Genomic DNA, 21,752 nt, shown 5'->3' with positions numbered 1-21,752 from the left:
ATTCATATCAAGATTTCATATTATCATCGTATCCGAAACAAAGAAACTAAATAAATGGTACAACATGCGTTGAAATTGTTGAAGTTGTTGAAATAAAATGTTTGTATCCCTCTGGAGAAATAGAAACAACCGGAACCACAGACTCGTTCTGAGTTTAAAATCATCGTTCCGCATCAAAGAGAATATGTGTGTTTTTTTTTTTGTAAAAAAGGCATTTTTGAGATAACGTAAATAACGTATGAAAAAAAAATCATTCTTATCAGAAAAATTTAAATTGGTCGGCGTTACGGCCTCGGTGAGTTTGGCACGGAATGCCCTGTATATATATATATATGTGCATCCATAGCCATATCCATGTATTGCTATGCAAATAATACTTGTACGTACGTACGTATCGCATCGTACAAGTACGTCTATCTGTCCGTTCATCTTCCTCTATCGCTCCCATTCGTCCTCTCACTCTCGGTCGCAGTGTTTAACTCTGTACAACAAAGGGTTCGAAGTATCGATCGACTTGCTTCTTCCGCCCTCCTTCCGTCTCTCTTTCTTTCCCTCCCTTCATACCATCGCAGATGTAATATCGTCATATTTGTAGAGGACAGCATTGTGATAATATTTTTTACTTTCCGTTTGTTTCAGGACCGAGTAAGCAGCGCAGTACCACCGATGCCTCACCTCCCAGAGGGGGTAAGTTGTTTTTTTTCTCGTTTTATTTTTCATCACTGATTCAAACCGATATTTTAAAATTCTTGCACTATTTTTTTTCTAACGCGATCTTCGAATGTCACGTATCTTGATAAAAATCTATAGATAAGCTCGCGCAGCATCGTCCTAGACCTGAACGAGATATAATTGTCTGTTTTAAACGGAAATTAAGAAAAAAAAAACACGACATTGAACTGCATAGCACGACGCAATTACGTCTAGAAACTGAAGTACATTTCGTAATATATTCTTCGTATGATTTATGGTTGAGCTTACTTATAGCGCCAACGTTTGCGACTCATTTCAGTTTTGCACAGTCAACGAATTTTTATGGAAATCTGTTTTCTTATCATCACCGTATTTCCGCAACTGTCTGCGAATTTTCTATATCTCAATTTTCTGTTGGAAGTGGATCTACACATATTGTGACATTATTTAACGAGGTCAAATTACCAGATATATAATAGCGACAGCTGAAGACACGAAGCTTCCGAAATTTCATTCTTTTTAGACGGTATTATGTCAGGTTTACAAGAATACATTTTTGATTACGATATTTAGCTTCAGGGCTACTGAAAATTTGCTGGGGGACTACATTGAGAAAAGAAAAGAAAATACTTCGCGTTAAACTCCATTTGTTGGATCCCCTTAAAGACTAAGTAACAATCTGCCGCAAATCTTGTAACCATTTATTGACCAGTTTGTGTCTCCGACTTGAAGTGGTCTGCTTAAATCTTGATATTAGTCACGGGTATAACAGCCTGGCTGAATAACACGTGGAACACTTACTGCTTCGCTCCACACGAATTGCGAACGAAGAACACGTATTGTCTGTAACGCTAAAAACTTGACTAGCAAAGACCAAGCCGATATCTCATCGAACCCAAAAGATATATCGAGAAATTCGCGGAAACATACTTCAAGATCCGGAAGTTTTGGAACAGACGTTGATGGTCGCTCAGGACATCTTTCTTCATATCAGTAATAGATTGATGAAAAAATTGTTGAGCTAAGAAGGAAAAAAGGTTAAATCAACTTGTTCTTCCGATTGAGAACCAAACAGTGTTGTGTAATAGGATTTTATTCATTCATTACTACGATGGTAACCCGTATCATCAACACTAATTACATTAAAGTGATTCACACCCCTTGACGATTAAAATAAAATACAACAAACGTGTAAATGTGAAGCAATCGAACTCGGATGTGCTGGTAATGGACCGGAGAAACGCAGCTTATCGATTACAATGGCACGTTAGCTATCAAGTCATCCCAAAACTGTAGACGTTTTTTTAAATAGGAATATTGAACGGCAAGTGTGAGCTTGGAATAATTTCCGATGCGAAGGTTGTTGTCCTTCGCGATTGAATACGGTTTCCACTTCTCGTAGATGCCCGTCGCTGGAGTCGTGGGTTTCCTGGAAACATGTTTTTGAGTCGAGGTTGCGAAATGACTGCCAATAACAGGTCCATTCCCATGTTTAATAAGGAAATCAGCTTACCCCTCGATAGCGAAAGACGTCCACAATTCCACCATGATGTTTACCATTTCGTAATCTTTCTCACTTCGAGTTTCGTTGAGACTAGAAAATAATTCCGAATTTGGAAACAGGTACACCAAGTCATCACCGTGCGTCACGCCGTAGTCCACTGTATTGCCGGTTAACTCGTACGTATAGCTCAATACGCCGCGGTAATCGAAGATGTAAAAATATTGTGGATTCACCGATGTTGAAAACTGCTGTCGGAGTGCGTCGTAGGTCGGATACAAAAAGTAAACGTCAGTCACAAGGACTGTCAGATTATCGCGTATCTGCCAAATAACGGAATTGTAATTTGTTGCTCTTGAAAACTTTGTTGCGATTGAAATATCCGTGACTCTCACCTCGTTTTTATCTGCTTCGAGATCATTGAAGTAGTGTGACTTGATGGGTTCAATCCAAGCGGCTCCCGAATCCGGTAAATAGTTCCAATTCAACATAGCAGGTAAAATGCGGTCAAAGTTTGCCACAAAGTCATCAAGCAGTGTCTCGTTTTCATACATGTCTGATAGCAGTGTAAAAAAAAGTTTGATAATGGATTGAAATACGGAGCAGTAAGCAGATTGTATCCGTAAGTTATCCGTTCGTGGTCAAATTCAGGTATTGAAAGTTTTCAAAAACAGCTGTGAGATCCAAACGATTATTTGTTAGCTACGTAAACTTACCTACAGTCATAAGTAATCCGCCATCTTGACAAGCACCTGAAATCCAAGGCAAATCGTGAACCAAGCCATTGCGAATTATATTCTGGGGGCTGTCAGTGAGGACGGCATCTTTAATATTTGGCTCATCAGTTGGACCCCAAACGATTGTCTGAAACCATTCGTGATGATTGAGTTCCGGATAAGAAGCTACCATGTCCGAAACATCAACTGTCCGCAAACATTCAATCAGAGAATCCGTCGATGTATTGGAACAGCCAACATATTTGCCAAGCTCAAATGCTCGGTCGGCATAAGGGCCGCTAGGTTTGTAAGCCCATGCCGCAAGGGCGGATCCACTCTCCGTTATGTATCTGTGGAAGAGTCCTGCGAAAACAGAAAACAGCTGATTCGATATCGGTGGAAATTTGATGCACTTCGGAATACGGTAAAGCAGACTTCATCGCGAAGGGTTTGACTGCAGACACGTTACACGAAAGAGAAACCACACCGGAAGCACATTTCGTTTTGGAATGTCGACTGAACTTGTTCTTCTTACCAATCGTGAGGTTTGACATTGTCAGAAGATGGACCGAAGCCGCGCCTGCGCTTTGTCCGAACAGCGTCACCTGATCAGGATCACCGCCAAAGTACTCGATGTTACTCTGTACCCATTTCAGGCCGAGGACCTGATCCTTCAAGCCCCAATTTCCCGAAGCCACCTTGTCACCGGTGCTCAAAAATCCCAATACTCCTACACGATAGCTGATGGTTACGAGAATCACGTCTTTGTCGAGGAGGTATTCCGGGCCGTATTTCGACGAATCGGCGTTTCCGCTGTCAAATCCTCCTCCGTAAATGAACACCATCACCGGAAGTAGCGGTGAGATAGCCTTTCTGGAAAGCTGAACGCACGATCATCTCGTCAAAGTCAACAACCTCGTGTATCGAATTTGCTTATATGATATAATTCGATCGTTTGAAGGAGTGTGTTAGATTGTTCCCAATCCATAATCACCTGCGGCGTGTAGACGTTCAGATACAGGCAATCCTCATCACCCACTATTTCGCTGTTGGAGATCTGAGGACATTTATTCGAATCAACGCTAGCGTTTCGAATCCCATTCCAACCGTCAGCCGCCACCGGATTTGCGAATCTACGATATAAAAGGACGCGCTAAGAATTTGTTCGAATCTCCTCGGAGTAAATAACATTTTTCGGCATGTAATTGAATCTTGATCTTTTACCATCGCTTGTGTTTCTTCAACGATAACATTTCAACGTCAGCGTCAAAGGCGTTGAAAATTTCTTAAACAAAATCACAACACGAGGTACGATGTTGTCGGGTCAAAGTCAGAGACATGTTCTCGTTTGTTTTTGATTTCGAATTCTGAGGCACGATGTTTTTGAAACGACATTTGAGGTATGATAACGTGCTGATCATTCGTTGATGTTACGGTATCAACAGCCGTGTGTCACGTCGTGTAGTAACTCACGCATATATTCGTTAAATTTGACGTAGTTTAAAAACCTTAGATTTCCAATCGGTGGTTGCGCGTAAGGGATTCCCAAGAAAGCCGATACAATTCGATTATTGCGCGTTGTCCGTGTCGTACCTTGCAGTTTTCCTTGGGGGATGCAAACCTGGGCTTCGTTGATACTTGCTTCTTTAGCGTAACTCCTCGCAGAAACGTAATTTTTCACCAGCAATGCCAAAAAAAGGCATTTGATAGAGTAGCTCGCCACCATAACGTCTCGTTCTGGAATGAAACAAAACACTTGCGACTAATGTCCGACCGAACTTTCGGCTTCGGTCAAAAATTAGCCGAAGGTTTTTATCGGCCACCGTAAACGAACGAACTCTTGTAGAAACGCGCGTGAGTTTCGAGTCGAGTTAGGTATTGTTGTCTTGTTTCATTTAAATAAAGAAATAAACATATAAATCCTACTTCTTTTATTACTACTATTACGCATAAGATCAAATAATTCCTACACAATTTGAATTTATATCATTCTGCTTTTTAGCTGTTATTATAGAATTTCATACCAATGTTCATCTTTCGGCTTTGGTAAAAATCTGACTTTGGATCGGACACTGCTTGTAACGTGTTCGCTCTGTGGTTCACAGCTATCTACTAATCTTCCAGCGTGTCAAATCGTTCCATTTCATCGCAATTCATTTATATTTGTATAAAAATGTGTATTTGTATTAAAACCTCACAGGCGGGGTCTTTTGAACCACCCAACGGGGTCACTAGAGCCATTGGGTTATACTAACTTGTCACATTAAAATATATGAAACATAGAAACAAAAACATAATAAAATATTTGAGATTCCTCATAGAAACAAAAACAAACTTCAATAAATTTCGTATTGAAAAAAAAAAACACCTCAATAGTTTAGTTACTGTCACAGTTCATGCAAACACAAAATGCACCGACACCAGAAGTGCACTTATCATGAGCCCAATCTCGACAACTAGTGCATTGTACCCACTCTTCTCCTGGGAGACTGATTGAATAGGACTCAGCGCACACTAGACGAAAATAATCATCCTCTTTGGTGTCTGACGGAAGTTTTGTTTTCCTTACATTTTCTTTCTTCTTCTTATTAACCTTTTTATTATTTTTCTTAACGTGACTAAATATTACAAGTCATTTGAACATGACTAAACAAGGCTCATCCGACCCCAATAGTCGTGTCTCAAATGACCCCTTCCCCAAATTTCATTTAATATGTCAAATAACCAAAAATTTATTGAAAATAATTTATTTATGAAACTTAAAACATTAACAATAATCATATTAAAATCACAATATACTTACTTGATGACTGTATGATAATATTCGTAGTTTTTCAACCAAATTTCAGTGGCACGAGGTTTTTTTACTTTTAGCACTAAACTTCCAACATCGCGTGCTCCTACCCAAAACAAATGCCGGCCGGCGACTAATGCAACAGTGGCGCGGGTCCCTCAACCCCCTGCTTCGTTTTATACCACCCACTCGTAGATATCACACACCGTGTGCATGATACTATGAGTGGAGCACTAGACCCCGCGGCTCAACAGACCCCGCTCTGCCTTACTTATATAAGTGTTCAACTGCCTCTGAATTTTTCATACTCGCAGTGTTTAGATAGGTTTAGTTTAATTTTGTTAGAACGAAAAATGTTGGAATTTTTATGCATATTTTATGTAGAAGAAAATATGAAATATAGAATATTGATATTTCGTATGTTCACCCAGCTTGGTACCGCTTGGTGAACATATGAAATATCAGCATAGTGCATAAACAATTCTACTTCGTTTGCGGAAATAGAGGGACGTAAAAGACTCTCGGGGGACGTTTGTATGCATGTGTGTATACATGTAATAATTTCGTAATGACTCGGTATGAAAAATAGCCGCTGTTGAAAATTGCGGGGACAGTTTGATACGTGTGTGTGTGTGTGTATAACGCGTATGACTGGAATCTTTGTCTTCCTTTCTATGTATATACGTGTAAATGTATATTCATATAATACATACCGACGATGAAAGTCGAGTGGAAGGTGCGGCAGGAATCCGTGCTTTCATCCGTTATAAGCTCCTCGACCCGTTCGCCTAATTCTAATGTCACATCTCTGTCTCGTTTCTAATAATTTCGAACGATATGCAGAGAAAGAGAGGGGCCTATATTACGTACGGGTACCCATTCGCCCATGCACACAGGCATATAGATGTATCGTATACACATGCCTACGTATCATGACTAAACGCTTCGTTACGTCGCGTTAATTAACTCCGATAGCTATTGTACATTGTAATGGAAGATTGCCTGGATACGATGTATTCGAAAGATAAGAGATAGCGACAAGAAATAGAAAAGAGAAGAGATGGTCATATTAATAAAAGAGAAGCGAGAAAGTTACAACGCGATATATTGCAGATTAGACGGATTACGTAAACTACGTAACAGCGATATCAGAGAAAGAAGATAATAAGGAAGATTTTATTCGGCCGGGGCAGTAATCCAAAGTCAAAGGATAACGAGTGCATGATATCAGGCAGCGATAGAGAATCGCGCACGCGGTACGTTTATGATAATAGTTGAGCTTGTCCAAGAGATTCGACATTGAAGCGACCGATAATTATATTAGAAAATATGGAGAGGAGATTGTAATAATCAAAGATTACTGTTCGGGGTTTATAAGCTGATTAACGATCATTCGCTAAGGATAGCAATACGTAAGCAAATTCAAGTAAAGAAAGGCAGACAACGATTTTCTAATCAAGCGTAAGCGAAACGATATCAGAGCGTATTTAGATAATTAGATGATTCGAGCAAAGGGAAATTCAGAAAATGATGCGAGAAAAGATATGATACAAGTAACTTCGTGGCTTCGTATCACAGACGAAAGAGAACTTCACTTACGAGGATGGTAGAAAAGATGTTGAAACAGGAATTAGGTAGTGGGTAGAACGGAAGAGAAGAGGAAAAAACGGAACTGATCGAAGAGAAAAGAAATATCGATAGCGGAAACCGACGAGGAGAATCCGCCAACTTTGACTCGCGGATTTGCACGAGACTTCGCAGAATGAAAGAGTAACAAAAAATAAACGAACACGTATTTCGGATTATCCGTAAACACTCGACCGTTTCCGAAAAAATAACGATTGAAGTTTCGGATCGGAAACTGATCGGTTATTCAGTGAGTATCGTAAAGGCTTCGAGTTTCTTGCACATTGCGTTCAAGTCCCAAGAGAGTATTCTTCACGAATGTTTCTCATTTTGTTAATAAATACAAGGACGCTATATTTAAATTACAATTTCGTAGGCGGTTATACATACGAGGATGAAGTTGGTGACGTTTACTTGAACGATGCACGTTCAAGAAAAATCAATGATTGACGAATGAAAACTCCTTGAAAGTTGTTCGAAAAATTGAAAGACAAGAGATTTCTTTTTCCTCGACAAGTTTAGCATTTTTTTTTTGGATCTTATTTACATAATCGACTTTGCTGAATAATTTGTTTTTTTAGTCCTTACACAAGCCATATCAAAAACGTAATTTGTTTCTAAAAAATTCACAGACACTCTTTGATGTGAAACGATTATTTTAAGCCCAGAACGAGAGTGTGATTCCCGTTTTTTTTTTTTTTCTTATTTCTCATCACTAATTTACACCGATATTTTAAAATTCTTGCATTATTTTTTTTCTAACGCGATCTTCGAACGTCACGTATCTTGATAAAAATCTATAAATAAGCTCACGCAGCATGTCATAGACCTGAACGAGATATAATTGTCTGTTTTAAACGGAAATTAAGAAAAAAAAACACGACATTGAACTGCATAGCACGACGCAATTACGTCTAGAAACTGAAGTACATTTCGTAATATATTCTTCGTATGATTTATGGTTGAGCTTATTTATAGCGCCAACGTTTGCGACTCATTTCAGTTTTGCACAGTCAACGAATTTTTATGGAAATCTGTTTTCTTATCATCACCGTATTTCCGCAACTGTCTGCGAATTTTCTATATCTCAATTTTCTGTTGGAAGTGGATCTACACATATTGTGACATTATTTAACGAGGTCAAATTACCAGATATATAATAGCGACAGCTGAAGACACGAAGCTTCCGAAATTTCATTCTTTTTAGACGGTATTATGTCAGGTTTACAAGAATACATTTTTGATTACGATATTTAGCTTCAGGGCTACTGAAAATTTGCTGGGGGACTACATTGAGAAAAGAAAAGAAAATACTTCGCGTTAAACTCCATTTGTTGGATCCCCTTAAAGACTAAGTAACAATCTGCCGCAAATCTTGTAACCATTTATTGACCAGTTTGTGTCTCCGACTTGAAGTGGTCTGCTTAAATCTTGATATTAGTCACGGGTATAACAGCCTGGCTGAATAACACGTGGAACACTTACTGCTTCGCTCCACACGAATTGCGAACGAAGAACACGTATTGTCTGTAACGCTAAAAACTTGACTAGCAAAGACCAAGCCGATATCTCATCGAACCCAAAAGATATATCGAGAAATTCGCGGAAACATATTTCAAGATCCGGAAGTTTTGGAACGGACGTTGATGGTCGCTCAGGACATCTTTCTTCATATCAGTAATAGATTGATGAGAAAATTGTTGAGCTATGAAGGAAAAAAGGATGAATCAACTTGTTCTTCCGATTGAGAAACAAACAGTGTTGTGTGATAGGATTTTATTATTCATTCATTACTACGATGGTAACCCGTATCATCAACACTAATTACATTAAAGTGATTCACACCCCTTGACGATTAAAGTAAAATACAACAAACGTGTAAATGTGAAGCAATCGAACTCGGATGTGCTAGTAATGGACCGGAGAAACGCAGCTTATCGATTACAATGGCACGTTAGCTATCAAGTCATCCCAAAACTGTAGACGTTCTTTTAAATAGGAATATTGAACGGCAAGTGTGAGCTTGGAATAATTTCCGATGTGAAGGTCGTTGTCCTTCCCGATTGAATACGGTTTCCAATTCTCGCAGATGCCCGTCGCCGGAGTCGTGGGTTTCCTGGAAACATGTTTTTGAGTCGAGGTTTCGAAATGACTGCCAATAACAGGTCCATTCCCATGTTTGCTAAGGAAATCAGCTTACCCCTCGATAGCGAAAGACGTCCACAATTCCACCATGATGTTTACCATTTCGTAATCTTTCTCACTTCGAGTTTCGTTGAGACTAGAAAATAGTTCCGAATTTGGAAACAGGTACACCAAGTCATCAGCGTGCGTCACGCCGTAGTCCACTGTATTGCCGGTTAACTGGTACGTATAGCTCAATACGCCGCGGTAATCGAAGATGTAAAAATATTGTGGATTCACCGACGTTGAAAACTGCTGTCGGAGTGCGTCGTAGGTCGGATACAAAAAGTAAATGTCAGTCACGAGGACTGTCAGATTTTCGAGTATCTGCCAAATAACGGAATTGTAATTTGTTGCTCTTGAAAACTTTGTTGCGATTGAAATATCCGTGACTCTCACCTCGTTTTTATCTCCTTCGAAATCATTGAAGTAGTGTGACTTGATGGGTTCAATCCAAGCGGCTCCCGAATCCGGTAAATAGTTCCAATTCAACATATCAGGTAAAATGCGGTCAAAGTTTGCCACAAAGTCATCAAGCAGTGTCTCGTTTTCATACATGTCTGATAGCAGTGTAAAAAAAAATTTGACAATGAATTGAAATACGGAGCAGTAAGCAGATTGTATCCGTAAGTTATCCGTTCGTGGTCAAATTCAGGTATTGAAAGTTTTCAAAAACAGCTGTGAGATCCAAACGATTATTTGTTAGCTACGTAAACTTACCTACAGTCATAACTAATCCTTCATCTTGACAAACACCTGAAATCCAAGGCAAATCGTGAACCAAGCCATTGCGAATTATATTCTGGGGGCTGTCAGTGAGGACGGCATCTTTAATATTTGGCTCATCAGTTGGACCCCAAACGAGTGTCCGAAACCATTCGTGATGATTGAATTCCGGGTAAAAACCTACCATGTCCGAAACATCAACTGTCCGCAAACATTCAATCAGAGAATCCGTCGATGTATTGGAACAGCCAACATATTTGCCAAGCTCAAATGCTCGGTCGGCATAAGGGCCGCTAGGTTTGTAAGCCCATGCCGCAAGGGCGGATCCACTTTCCGTTATGTATCTGTGGAAGAGTCCTGCGAAAACAGAAAACAGCTGATTCGATATCGGTGGAAATTTGATGCACTTCGGAATACGGTAAAGCAGACTTCATCGCGAAGGGTTTGACTGCAGACACGTTGCACGAAAGAGAAACCACACCGGAAGCACATTTCGTTTTCGAATGTCGACTGAACTTGTTCTTCTTACCAATCGTGAGGTTTGACATTGTCAGAAGATGAACCGAAGCCGCGCCTGCGCTTTGTCCGAACAGCGTCACCTGATCAGGATCACCGCCAAAGTACTCGATGTTACTCTGTACCCATTTCAGGCCGAGGACCTGATCCTTCAAGCCCCAATTTCCCGAAGCCACCTTGTCACCGGTGCTCAAAAATCCCAATACTCCTACACGATAGCTGATGGTTACGAGAATCACGTCTTTGTCGAGGAGGTATTCCGGGCCGTATTTCGACGAATCGGCGTTTCCGATGTAGAATCCTCCTCCGTAAATGAACACCATCACCGGAAGTAGCGGCGAGATAGCCTTTCTGGAAAGCTGAACGCACGATCATCTCGTCAAAGTTAACAACCTCGTGTATCGAATTATAATCACCTGTGGCGTGTAGACGTTCAGATGCAGGCAATCCTCATCACCCACTATTTCGCTGTTAGAGATCTGAGGACATTTATTCGAATCGACGCTAGCGTTTCGAATCCCATTCCAACCGTCAGCCGCCACCGGATTTGCGAATCTACGATATAAAAGGACGCGCTAAGAATTTGTTCGAATCTCCTCGGAGTAAATAACATTTGTCGGCGTGTAACTGAATCTTGATCTTTTACCATCGCTTGTGTTTCTTCAACGATAACATTTCAACGTCAGCGTCAAAGGCGTTGAAAATTTCTTAAACAAAATCACAACACGAGGTACGATGTTGTCGGGTCAAAGTCAGAGACATGTTCTCGTTTGTTTTTGATTTCGAATTCTGAGGCACGATGTTTTTGAAACGACATTTGAGGTATGATAACGTGCTGATCATTCGTTGATGTTACGGTATCAACAGCCGTGTGTCACGTCGTGTAGTAACTCACGCATATATTCGTTAAATTTGACGTAGTTTAAAAACCTTAGATTTCCAATCGGTGGTTGCGCGTAAGGGATTCCCAAGAAAGCCGATACAATTCGATTATTGCGAGTTGTCCGTGTCGTACCTTGCAGTTTTCCTTGGGGGATGCAAACCTGGGCTTCGTTGATACTTGCTTCTTTAGCGTAACTCCTCGCAGAAACGTAATTTTTCACCAGCAATGCCAAAAAAAGGCATTTGATAGAGTAGCTCGCCACCATAACGTCTCGTGCTGGAATGAAACAAAACACTTGCGACTAATGTCCGACCGAACTTTCGGCTTCGGTCAAAAATTAGCCGAAGGTTTTTATCGGCCACCGGAAACGGACGAACTCTTGTAGAAATGCGCGTGAGTTTCGAGTCGAGTTAGGTATTGTTGTCTTGTTTCATTTCAATAAAGAAATAAACATATAAATCCTACTTCTTTTATTACTACTATTACGCATAAGATCAAATAATTCCTACACAATTTTAATTTATATTATTCTGCTTTTTAGCCGTTATTATAGAAATTCTTACCAAAGTTAATCTTTCGGCTTTGGTAAAAATCTGGCTTTCGATCGGACACTGCTTGTAACGTGTTCGCTCTGTGGTTCACAGCTATCGACTAATCTTCCAGCGCGTCAAATCGTTCCATGTCATCGTAATTTATCTATATTTGTATTAAAATGTGTTCTACTTACTTTTGTAAGTGTTCAGCTGCCTCTGAATTTTTCATACTCGCAGTGTTTAGATAGGTTTAGTTTTATTTTGTTAGAACGAAAAATGTTGGAATTTTTATGCATATTTTATGTAGAAAAAAATATGAAATATAGAATATTGATATTTCGTATGTTTACCCAGCTTGGTACCGCTTGGTAAACATATGAAATATCAGCATAATGTATAAAAAATTTTATTCCGTTTGCGGGAATAGAGGGACGTAAAAGACTCTCGGAGGACGTTTGTATGCATGTGTGTATACATGTAATAATTTCATAATGACTCGGTATGAAAAATAGCTGCTGTTGAAAATTGCGGGTCCAGTTTCATACGTGTGTGTGTGTGTGTATAACGCGTATGACTGGAATCTTTGTCTTCCTTTCTATGTATATACGTGTAAATGTATACGCATATAATACATACCGACGATGAGAGTCGAGCGGAAGGTGCGGCAGGAATCCGTGCTTTCATCCGTTATAAGCTCCTCGACCCGTTCGCTTAATTCTAATGTCATATCTCTGTCTCGTTTCTAATAATTTCGAACGATATGTAGAGAGAGAGAGGGGCCTATATTACGTACGCGTACCCATTCGCCCATGCACACACGCATATAGATGTATCGTATACACATGCCTACGTATTATGACTAAACGCTTCGTTACGTCGCGTTAATTAACTCCGATAGCTATTGTACATTGTAATGGAAGATTGCCTGGATACGATATTGAAGATAATTGCGAGGGTGGAAATGATGGTATCCTGAATAACAACGATGTTATTAAGGATAAAGATAGTTGGACGCTCGACGCGGTAGCGTCAATTTTTCGGTGATTGAAGGAAAGGAAAGGAAAGAAAAAGATAATGGTGGAGGTTCAGACAAGACAATGGTAGAGAGGTGACAGGGGTCGTAAACGATTGATGAAACACAAGGAAATCTGGTAAATTGGTAATAGTATCCGGTGTGTTGTACTTTGCGTTCAAGTCCCGAGAGAGTATTCTTCACGAATGTTTCTCATTTTGTTAATAAATACAAGGACGCTATATTTAAATTACAATTTCGTAGGCGGTTATACATACGAGGATGAGGTTGGTGACGTTTACTTCAACGATGCACGTTTAAGAAAAATCAATGATTGACGAACGAAAACTCCTTGAAAGTTGTTCGAAGAATTGAAAGACAAGAGATTTCTTTTTCCCCGACGTTTCGTTGCGTCAACGTTACCAACATCATCCCTCGCGACGCGACGGTTAGGATGTTGCAGCGACTGAGGTTGCAATGAGAGTCGAGCCTGGGGAATAAGTTGAATTGACCAAGTCTGATTAGTTCGGATGAGATTGCCGCGCTATTCCCGTTTCCCACCCGTTAAACCTTCCCTCTCTTCCATTTTTCATTCCACTTCGCTTCAACTCCTAGTCGTGCCAATTGCATCCTGCAACTCGCTCCCAAGGGCTGCTGGGAGGGCGCTGGCTAACCTCCCTTGACGCACCCGCGACGACTACTCTCGTTGTTGTTGTTGTTGTTGTTGTTGTTGTTTCCACATGCCGCAGGGACGGCAGAGATTCAGCCGAATGGTGGGTAGGTTGCAGTGTTCGGTACAAGGGTGGATGGTAGGTTGTGGACTGGACACACTGCGACGATGCGATGTTTAGTGCAAGTTTACACTGGGAAAAATTGAGTAAAACAGGTATCGTTAAAAAAAATGTTTGAATATTGTTGGAATTAGGAAAAACGAGGTACGCGTCAACATTTTGCGATATCGTCGATCCTTTTTTGGTTATTGCAACGCAAAATCAGTTTCCGAGGTTTACTCTACTTTTTTAGTTTGACAAGACTTTAACGTCAATTTATTCTTGCACAAGCGTTAAATTTTCGCAACGGTTACAAGAAAATATAGCAACGGCGATCGTAACGAGAAAGAACAGCAACGGATACCAGACTTTCTGGTAACGGCTGCAAAACTAATTTTCATTTTGTACATAGAACTACATTTTTTGATTGCGGTAAAAAATGAAAATATTCAAAAAATGAGCGGTAACTGGAACTAAAAATTTCTTTCGCAGTGTAGCGCGATCCCATCGCGCTGTCGTATATCGAGGGTGATCTTCAATGCCTCCTTTACCTTCAAGAATACTGTGCGACATCGTCCCTTTCCCCCGAATTGCACCCTTGTTTCAAACCCTTCTTTATTATAAAATGCACACCGATGCCCAAAACTGCGTATGCACCTAACATCTCTTACTCCTCCCTGGCTTTATGCTCGACGTGACGATGCCGCTTTGCAGGAGGGTGGTCAAAAACTCTAGTGGTTTTGGATTGAAGGAAAAAAGACGAGAGATTGTTTTTGGCGGGGTGTTTTTTTCATTTCTCATGTTATCGATAGCGATTTTTATTGTAAATAGATACGGTTGTTGTGGCTCTTTTTTTTTTTTCTCTCTGTATGCGTTCGGTGTGTAAAGTCATCGTTTCTGCAACAAAAAAACAAACAAATAATGTAAACCACCCTGCGATACAAACGAGTGGCGTGCTCAAAATCCAGATTTTTCGAAGCTGGAGGCTGACCAGATTTCATCCCCTTGTTACTTTTTACCTTCAGGAGTACAAAACAAAACGAAATATTGTCACAAATGGGTAAAAAGAAGCGGAGTGACAATAAAAATAAAAAAAAAAAATGTGATTCCAAAGTCGCGAACCAGGTCAAACCCAAACACGATGTCCAAACACATCGGACTCTTCGTATTTTATACGTATGTAGTACATGTCATAAATTCGTTCGGATGTGGAAGACTGGACGCGTGTGTCCGTCCTTTCTTTAAAACCGTCGTCGTCGTTGTCGTCGAGGGGGGTGGTTCGTTAAACGGACGGGGTAAACTGAAAACGTTGGTCGGTTCCATTCACGCCGTCTCGCCGCCGGGTAAAGTGTATGACTTACCGTTGTAAACCGCCATCCCAGACAACGGGGAAAACTAATTCGCTCTAATTTGCGGGGGCCAGGTCGCCCTTTCGTGACCCTCTACCTCCACCTCCACCTCCGTCCCCCTTCCCTCCGGCCACTTTCGCGCGGCAAAGTTCCATTGTGAAAAGCAGCTCGGAAACCAACCCCCTCATCCTCCTTCTCTTCTTCGCTACCCGCTACTCTATTGAAATCGTCTTACCACCACCCCCGTACTACCCTTATACGGATTTTACATCCCACACGCGATGCCAGCGTCGTCGCAACGCCGCAACCGAGACTCGGCGAGTCGTAAAATTCGCGTTGTTCTCCGACACCGCCGAGTGCCGCTGCTGCTGCTGCTGCGGTCTTTCTGTAAAGATACTGCGGGACTTGCCGACTCTGCCCTTTTACTTTTCATTTTATTTTCCTTTTCCTTTTTCCGCTAGGATGCAGGCGCTTGGATAGATTCATGTATATCCCATACTTATGGGGTGGGGGTGAAAAAGTAGGATAAAAAATGGTCAGGCGATGATTTGTAAGAAGGGTGGCGATATAGAAGTTTTTGCATGATGGGAAGGTTTACCGTTACAAGTCGTAATGCGGATACGTGAAAACGCATAGAAACGGCAGAATCGTGATGTCTTTGATTTTCACTCCGAATTCTTTATTTTTATAAATTTTATCGTTCTGCTGTACACTTTCGGACGTGCGAAACTTTCTCGGATACGATATTTTAAAAGGCAGGCCGAGGGCCGATATTTCGCTACTCTACGAAGCGGATACCGATCCGATTAAAAGTGATATTTCAGAGATGAAGATAACGTCGTTGGTCGCCAGACGCGGTACCGTCAATTTTTAGATTATTAGGAAAGAGAGAGAGAGAGAGGAGAAATGAAACGATAATAAAAGACACTGGTTGAGGGGCGGGGTTTTATTCAGGGGATAAAATACAAGAAATAGGTTAAGCGGTAACAGTGTCCGATGTATTATAAATAAGCGAGAGATGTGGATAGAATTAAATAGTTCAGGGATTGAATACAGGCAAAGCAATAGATACAATCGGAGAAGTAGATAAAGTTAGAAAAATAAATGCAAACAGACAAATAGATGCATTCAGAATTGACAAATTAGCGAGATAGGTGTGTGTGCGTGTGTGTTTGCGATACTTTCAAGATTTAGGGGAATAGGGGATCCTTAAAGTAGCCGTTAATAATTCAAGTGAATAGCAGAATAATAAAACGAGAAAATAATAATATTATCGCAACATTGGTAAATAGTCCAAGGTAATTTGCGAATAAAACGGAAAGATATTGAAAACGATGTAGGGAAAGCAAGCGATACATAAAAATTATAACGAAAATACGTAGCGTCTAATTTGCGATATATGGGGTAAAATAGAACGAGTTTGATGCTCGTGACCGTTTATTACATGATTTAATTTTCGTTGGGTGAAACGGTCAAGGATGAAAAGATGCAATTCACAATTCGCATATATATATATGCACGTATAACGTACATAAACTTAATACCTAATTATAAAAGTTGCAGCTGTATTATACAACGATATAATAATAAATGTTATATAAACGAGGTGTGCAGAGACCAGATAAAAAATTTATTTTTTTTAACCGCGGCGCGTTTTTCATCGATAATATAATTGGTGTTGCGCGCGACGGAAAAGCTTTTGAAAGCGCGTGAGCTTTGTGTCGTTTCCTTTTTTTTCCCTCATCTCTCTTTCTCCTTCTCTCCCTCTCTCTCTCGCTCTCTCGTTGCCGTCTCGGGTATTAACAATAAGATCCTTCCGCAGGACGCTCAACGCGCCCGGACAATTTATTATTTCTCCACTTTTTAGAACTCTCTTCTCCAGGCTGCGTTCGTAACACCAATTAACTTTTTTTTCTACCGTCCTCGCTCCTTTCTCTTTGTCTCTTTCTTTTCGCCTCTTTACGTTGATTTTTTCTTCTTGTTCTTATTATACAAGCGTATGTATATATATATATATATATATAACCGAATGTACCGCCGCCACTTTTTCCTCTTGTCTTACCTTCTTCACTTCCTTCATTTTCTTTTTCTTATTCTTCTTTTTTCCTTTTCAGTTATTACATCTTCGCTTCGTCGAAGTAAAGTTTTATTATACCAAATTGTTATATCGGTGTTGATGCATCGGTGGACTGATTTTAGGGTGCGGGGTTATAGGAGAAGGGCGGACGGTAAGGACGAGAGTCTCGATCGATGTAATTAGTGCTATTTTTATTTTGTCATCTTTCTCATTTTTATTGCCTCGCGCCAACTCTGACGCGGTTGTACAGTTATAACGCTAATTGAATATAGATGGTACTTATTTCACGTTTCAATGAATTCAAGGAGTTTGACGAACAGAATGCCTGATCGAAAAATCGGGGTACCAATACGATTCTTTATTTCTTATTGACAGAAAAAATATTGCAATTTTATGAAACCATAGTTACGGGTTTTGGCAGTTGTACGTTTTTCTCTTTTATAAGTTCGTTGAATTTTCTTCGTCCAGGCAATTTCGTTTTATTACAAACGTTGTAAAAATATTTCATTTACTACGTTTCTGGTTTTTCACTCAAACGTTTTTCGCACTTATATACGCTCCGTATTCCGTTCCCAAATGCTGTTCTCTGGTCAGTTATACGTTGTTACAGATGATTTTTTGTTCTCTTCCAATCTTTTCGATTTGTCGTTTGACTTGCCTCCCGCAAATGGCGCGCGCTTTTCCACGTTTCGTGTAATTTGCTATCGCTAGATGTCGCATCTTGACCTACGTTCCTATTATTGCAATCCCAAACATGTTCCGGAAAGTTCGGGTCATTATCGCCTTATCTACGGAAAGATAATCCTTACTTACCCTCACTGGATTAACTTTTAACCATTCGAGAACAAATCTATTTTTATTATCAATCACGGAGGATATACTCCGTGTCAAAATAACTCTGTATCATTTTTAACGTGTAATCGTTTCAAATGTCTGAGTCTGATTTATCTGAAAAAATTCAGGGGTATAATTTTAAGTATGGGGAAAAAAATTGACAAAAAATCTGGAAAACGAGAAATTTTTTCTTGTCGAAAATTATCGTTTTAGAAGAAATCGGTATGGATTAAAATGAGTTAGAAATTCGTTTCTGACATGGGAAATCGTAGCGCCTGGTTGCCTATCTTTACGTGTCGCGGTGACTCGTTGCCACGTATTGTGATTCCTCGACCTTTTTTAGGGGAAATTTTATTTTTTATCTATCGCTTTACACGATGGATTTTTCACCGTCGGTGCTTAAGGTACCATCACTTTTCCTCTCGGAGCAAAACGGCGCAGCTTGCTGATCTGACCCCTTAAGTAGTATATCCTCCCCGCGGGGATGGGATATGGAATTTGGCTCGACTCGTATCTCTATACGTGTATATATATATATGTATATGTATGTATATGCGTTACATCGATATATAACGTACGCATACCAATATACCTATAAAACCCATCCTTCTCCCGGATCATCATGGGGGGGGGGGGGGGGGGGGGGGGTAAAAAAGTGAATTGCACCTCCGCTTGGCTCCTTCTCATCGGTATCGTTTTTGACGTGGTAAGGAGATGGCTATTTCTGAAAGACGATGCAAGGCCGGGTTTTCAGGCGTAATCCTTCAGGATCCTTGCGTGGGTTCCGGCCTCCTGACGACCCCGTCTCTCCTCCTCTCTCTCTCTATTTTTTTTGCCCATTTTTTGCTCACGCTTCACGGTTTCGAGGCTCGGTTTTTTTTTTGGTATCGCACTGCTGTGCGGGGGGGGGGGGGGGTCACCCTTATCCTTTTACATACTTGCAGAGATTTTAATATTTACTTGTATGCCAGACGTTACATTTATTAACAAAGAAGGAAAAAGCAAAAAGAGAAGTGCAACGGAAAGTTTACCCTCAGGCACTCTTTGAACGCGGTGTGAATACTCCGGGATTTGCGTGTATCTTTCCAAAGTGCAAAAGCACAACGCCGTACGTAGGTAGACACTTGAATGTGTGGTGTGTGTGTGTTTTTTTTTACTCTCTCTTTCTCTTTCCATCCTCTCTTCCTGTTTGCCTGACGCGCACTTGCCTTCTTCACCGGCGTCGCGTACACAGGTTATTCTATTTTTTTTTTTATTGTTTGTTTCATATTCCGCATTGGTCTGCAGTGAAAGTAGTGGTTTATACAGAGTAATAGTACAGAGAGAAGAATTGTACAGGCGGTTAAAACAGACGGTGAAAATTAGAACGATATTACGTGCAATGCAGAGGAGGAGAAGGGATAAAAAGTTTACCTACATACTCCAATCCATGCGGTGTTGATGTGCGAGATGAGGTTTGATAAATATGCCTGTAAATTTTTGGGGTCGAAACTTTTTTGCTTTAAACTTTTTCTGCTCCTTAATCTTTGCTTCTTCTTGTCCTTCTATAGTTGCTTCACTTTTTCAGAACCCTTGTCCATTCCCGCGATCGTACATTTAAAAAAGTTTCCATCAGATATTTTTTTTTTTAGTTCGTCATTTTAGCGATGAGTTTTGTCAATAGTTTCGATATCCATTTGAGAAAAAACACGTACGTATCGAAATCTGTGTCTTTATTTGAGTATGTTTTTTTGCCAGTCGAAAAAGACTTGCTGTATGTATTCGGTTATATGATTCTGTAAGTGATTTGCCTGAATTTGAGAAAAAAATTAAAGCTACACGATGCAAAAACTGCACGAAGAAAAAAAGATTCACATTTTGGAAAATAAAAGGGTCAGTAATTGGGTCTAAACGTGTTAATAACTGTTACACCTACCTTACGCGTTCATCGTATTTTTTCTTCTTCCTGCATTAGCTGCAAGCGCTTTTCTTTTATATTATATATATTTATTACATGTACACACATCGATACGCAATACCTACCAACACCGCACCACTTGTCATAAGCGATGGATTTTTCTGATCCAGAGGAAAGTTTGAGGAAAAAACAAAAAGGAAAGAAAAGAAAACGAATACCTGACACGAGAAAAGCCGAAAATAAGACGTAAAATATCGCCACTCTAGGAGCTACTCTTGGTTTTATATTTATATGCTCTTATATATCCATTGGTATGTGTTATCCGGGGTGTGCAGCGATTGTCGACCTACTTTCGACCTACCGAACGAACGCGTCTAGCTCTCGGTTAAATTCGCTTATCGAAATCGCGGCGAGAAAAGAGTTAGGAGTGACTCGCCCCGCTTCGCTCCTCCTCTCCTCTCCTCTCCTTTCCTTTCCTTTTCTTTTCTTCTCTTCCACCCCTGTTCGTATAGGTGACCGTAGGCAACGGGGTATAGTTGGCCCATTTTTATTACACAAGGCCAGTTGGCGATCGGCCATATCCGTCGCTTATTCCCACGGGATAGATATACGCTCCTGTAGATTTAGCTGGATATCTATACCTGGCGCTTATGTACATATACCCGGTTATATTGGTACATGGGTGCCTACGGACCGAGATTGGGGAATAGAGATTTTGGGATGCAATCCGCATGCAATGCTCTCTCGGTTACTCCGTGGGATAGTTGCGGTAAATGATAACTGCAATTGTTTTCACGATCATAAAATTGAGTGGTAAGGTGCGAAATTGAAATTTTCTAACCACATCTGGTGTTGTAAAGATACGAGTATCTCGGATATTCTTGTACCCGGAACGTTTTGCAAGAAGCATGTTGATTCAACGTTTACCCGTATTTACTCTCTTTGAGAAGACAAACTTGACATCTTCGGTATGTTTTTTTTTTTTTTTTCTACCGCTTTTGCCGGTGATCTAGACGAAAATGAATCTTACAGTTGGAAAGATCGGACTTTTTCACTACGAAACAGTGATATTGATCGTATTTTGTTCTCGACGATGATAAATGCTGAAAGCTGGACTGGAGAAAAACCTTGACGGAAAAATCGAGGTCCGTAACTCTGGGGATATTTATTTTACACCTTAGTACATCGCCTGATTACATTTCAAAATTCACGGTTAAATCGACATCTCGGTACAAGAGCTTTCACGAATAATTGGCGGATAATTCATCAGCAGCAATCTTATAATACACCATTTTATCAGAGTTAAATTTATAACTCCGTCGAGGAAGCGGAAGACTGCGTTATTTCGACCAGTCATCTCGGTACTTGATCTCTAGTTCACAATCAGTCGGAGAATGAGTCAGTTAACGAGTGAGACGAAGAGGTGTCGGATTTGGGTGAAAGCGAGAAGATGATATGGAAGGAAGGAAGGAAGGAAGGAAGGAAGGAAGGAAGGAAGGAAGGCAGGCAGGAAGGAAGGAAGGAAGGAAGGGGGAGTGAGGGTCGAGGGCTGCTGCTGCGGTTGGCCACTTTTAACGAGAGTTGTTTCGAGTTGTTTCAGCAATTACGTTGGAATTACGTCGGACAGGCCCATCAGCTATC

At 40.5% G+C, this 21,752-nt stretch overlaps 2 protein-coding genes across 4 annotated transcripts in view; one reads left to right on the top strand and one right to left on the bottom strand.

Moving 5' to 3' along the window:
• Window positions 1-21,752, top strand: part of LOC124186052 (hemicentin-2) — a 165,916-nt gene that overhangs the window by 47,030 nt on the left and 97,134 nt on the right. For all 3 annotated transcript variants that reach the window (XM_046577402.1, XM_046577403.1, XM_046577401.1), the window contains exon 2: window positions 640-687. In XM_046577402.1, coding sequence (XP_046433358.1) covers window positions 640-687 — 48 coding nt within the window. The remainder of the gene's footprint in view (window positions 1-639; window positions 688-21,752) is intronic.
• On the bottom strand, window positions 1,779-5,031 carry LOC124186053 (esterase E4-like). Its single transcript, XM_046577404.1, has 8 exons — window positions 4,935-5,031; window positions 4,419-4,647; window positions 3,905-4,043; window positions 3,446-3,791; window positions 2,911-3,273; window positions 2,590-2,750; window positions 2,207-2,517; window positions 1,779-2,122 (listed from the first exon to the last, which is right to left on the bottom strand). Exons 1-8 carry the CDS (start codon window positions 4,942-4,944, stop codon window positions 1,948-1,950), a joined length of 1,734 nt encoding a protein of 577 aa, XP_046433360.1. The 5' UTR covers window positions 4,945-5,031; the 3' UTR covers window positions 1,779-1,947.

Source organism: Neodiprion fabricii, chromosome 7 (assembly GCF_021155785.1).
Source record: "Neodiprion fabricii isolate iyNeoFabr1 chromosome 7, iyNeoFabr1.1, whole genome shotgun sequence".
In the NCBI taxonomy this organism is placed as follows: domain Eukaryota; kingdom Metazoa; phylum Arthropoda; class Insecta; order Hymenoptera; family Diprionidae; genus Neodiprion; species Neodiprion fabricii.
This window is presented reverse-complemented; position numbering and strand designations above follow the sequence as displayed.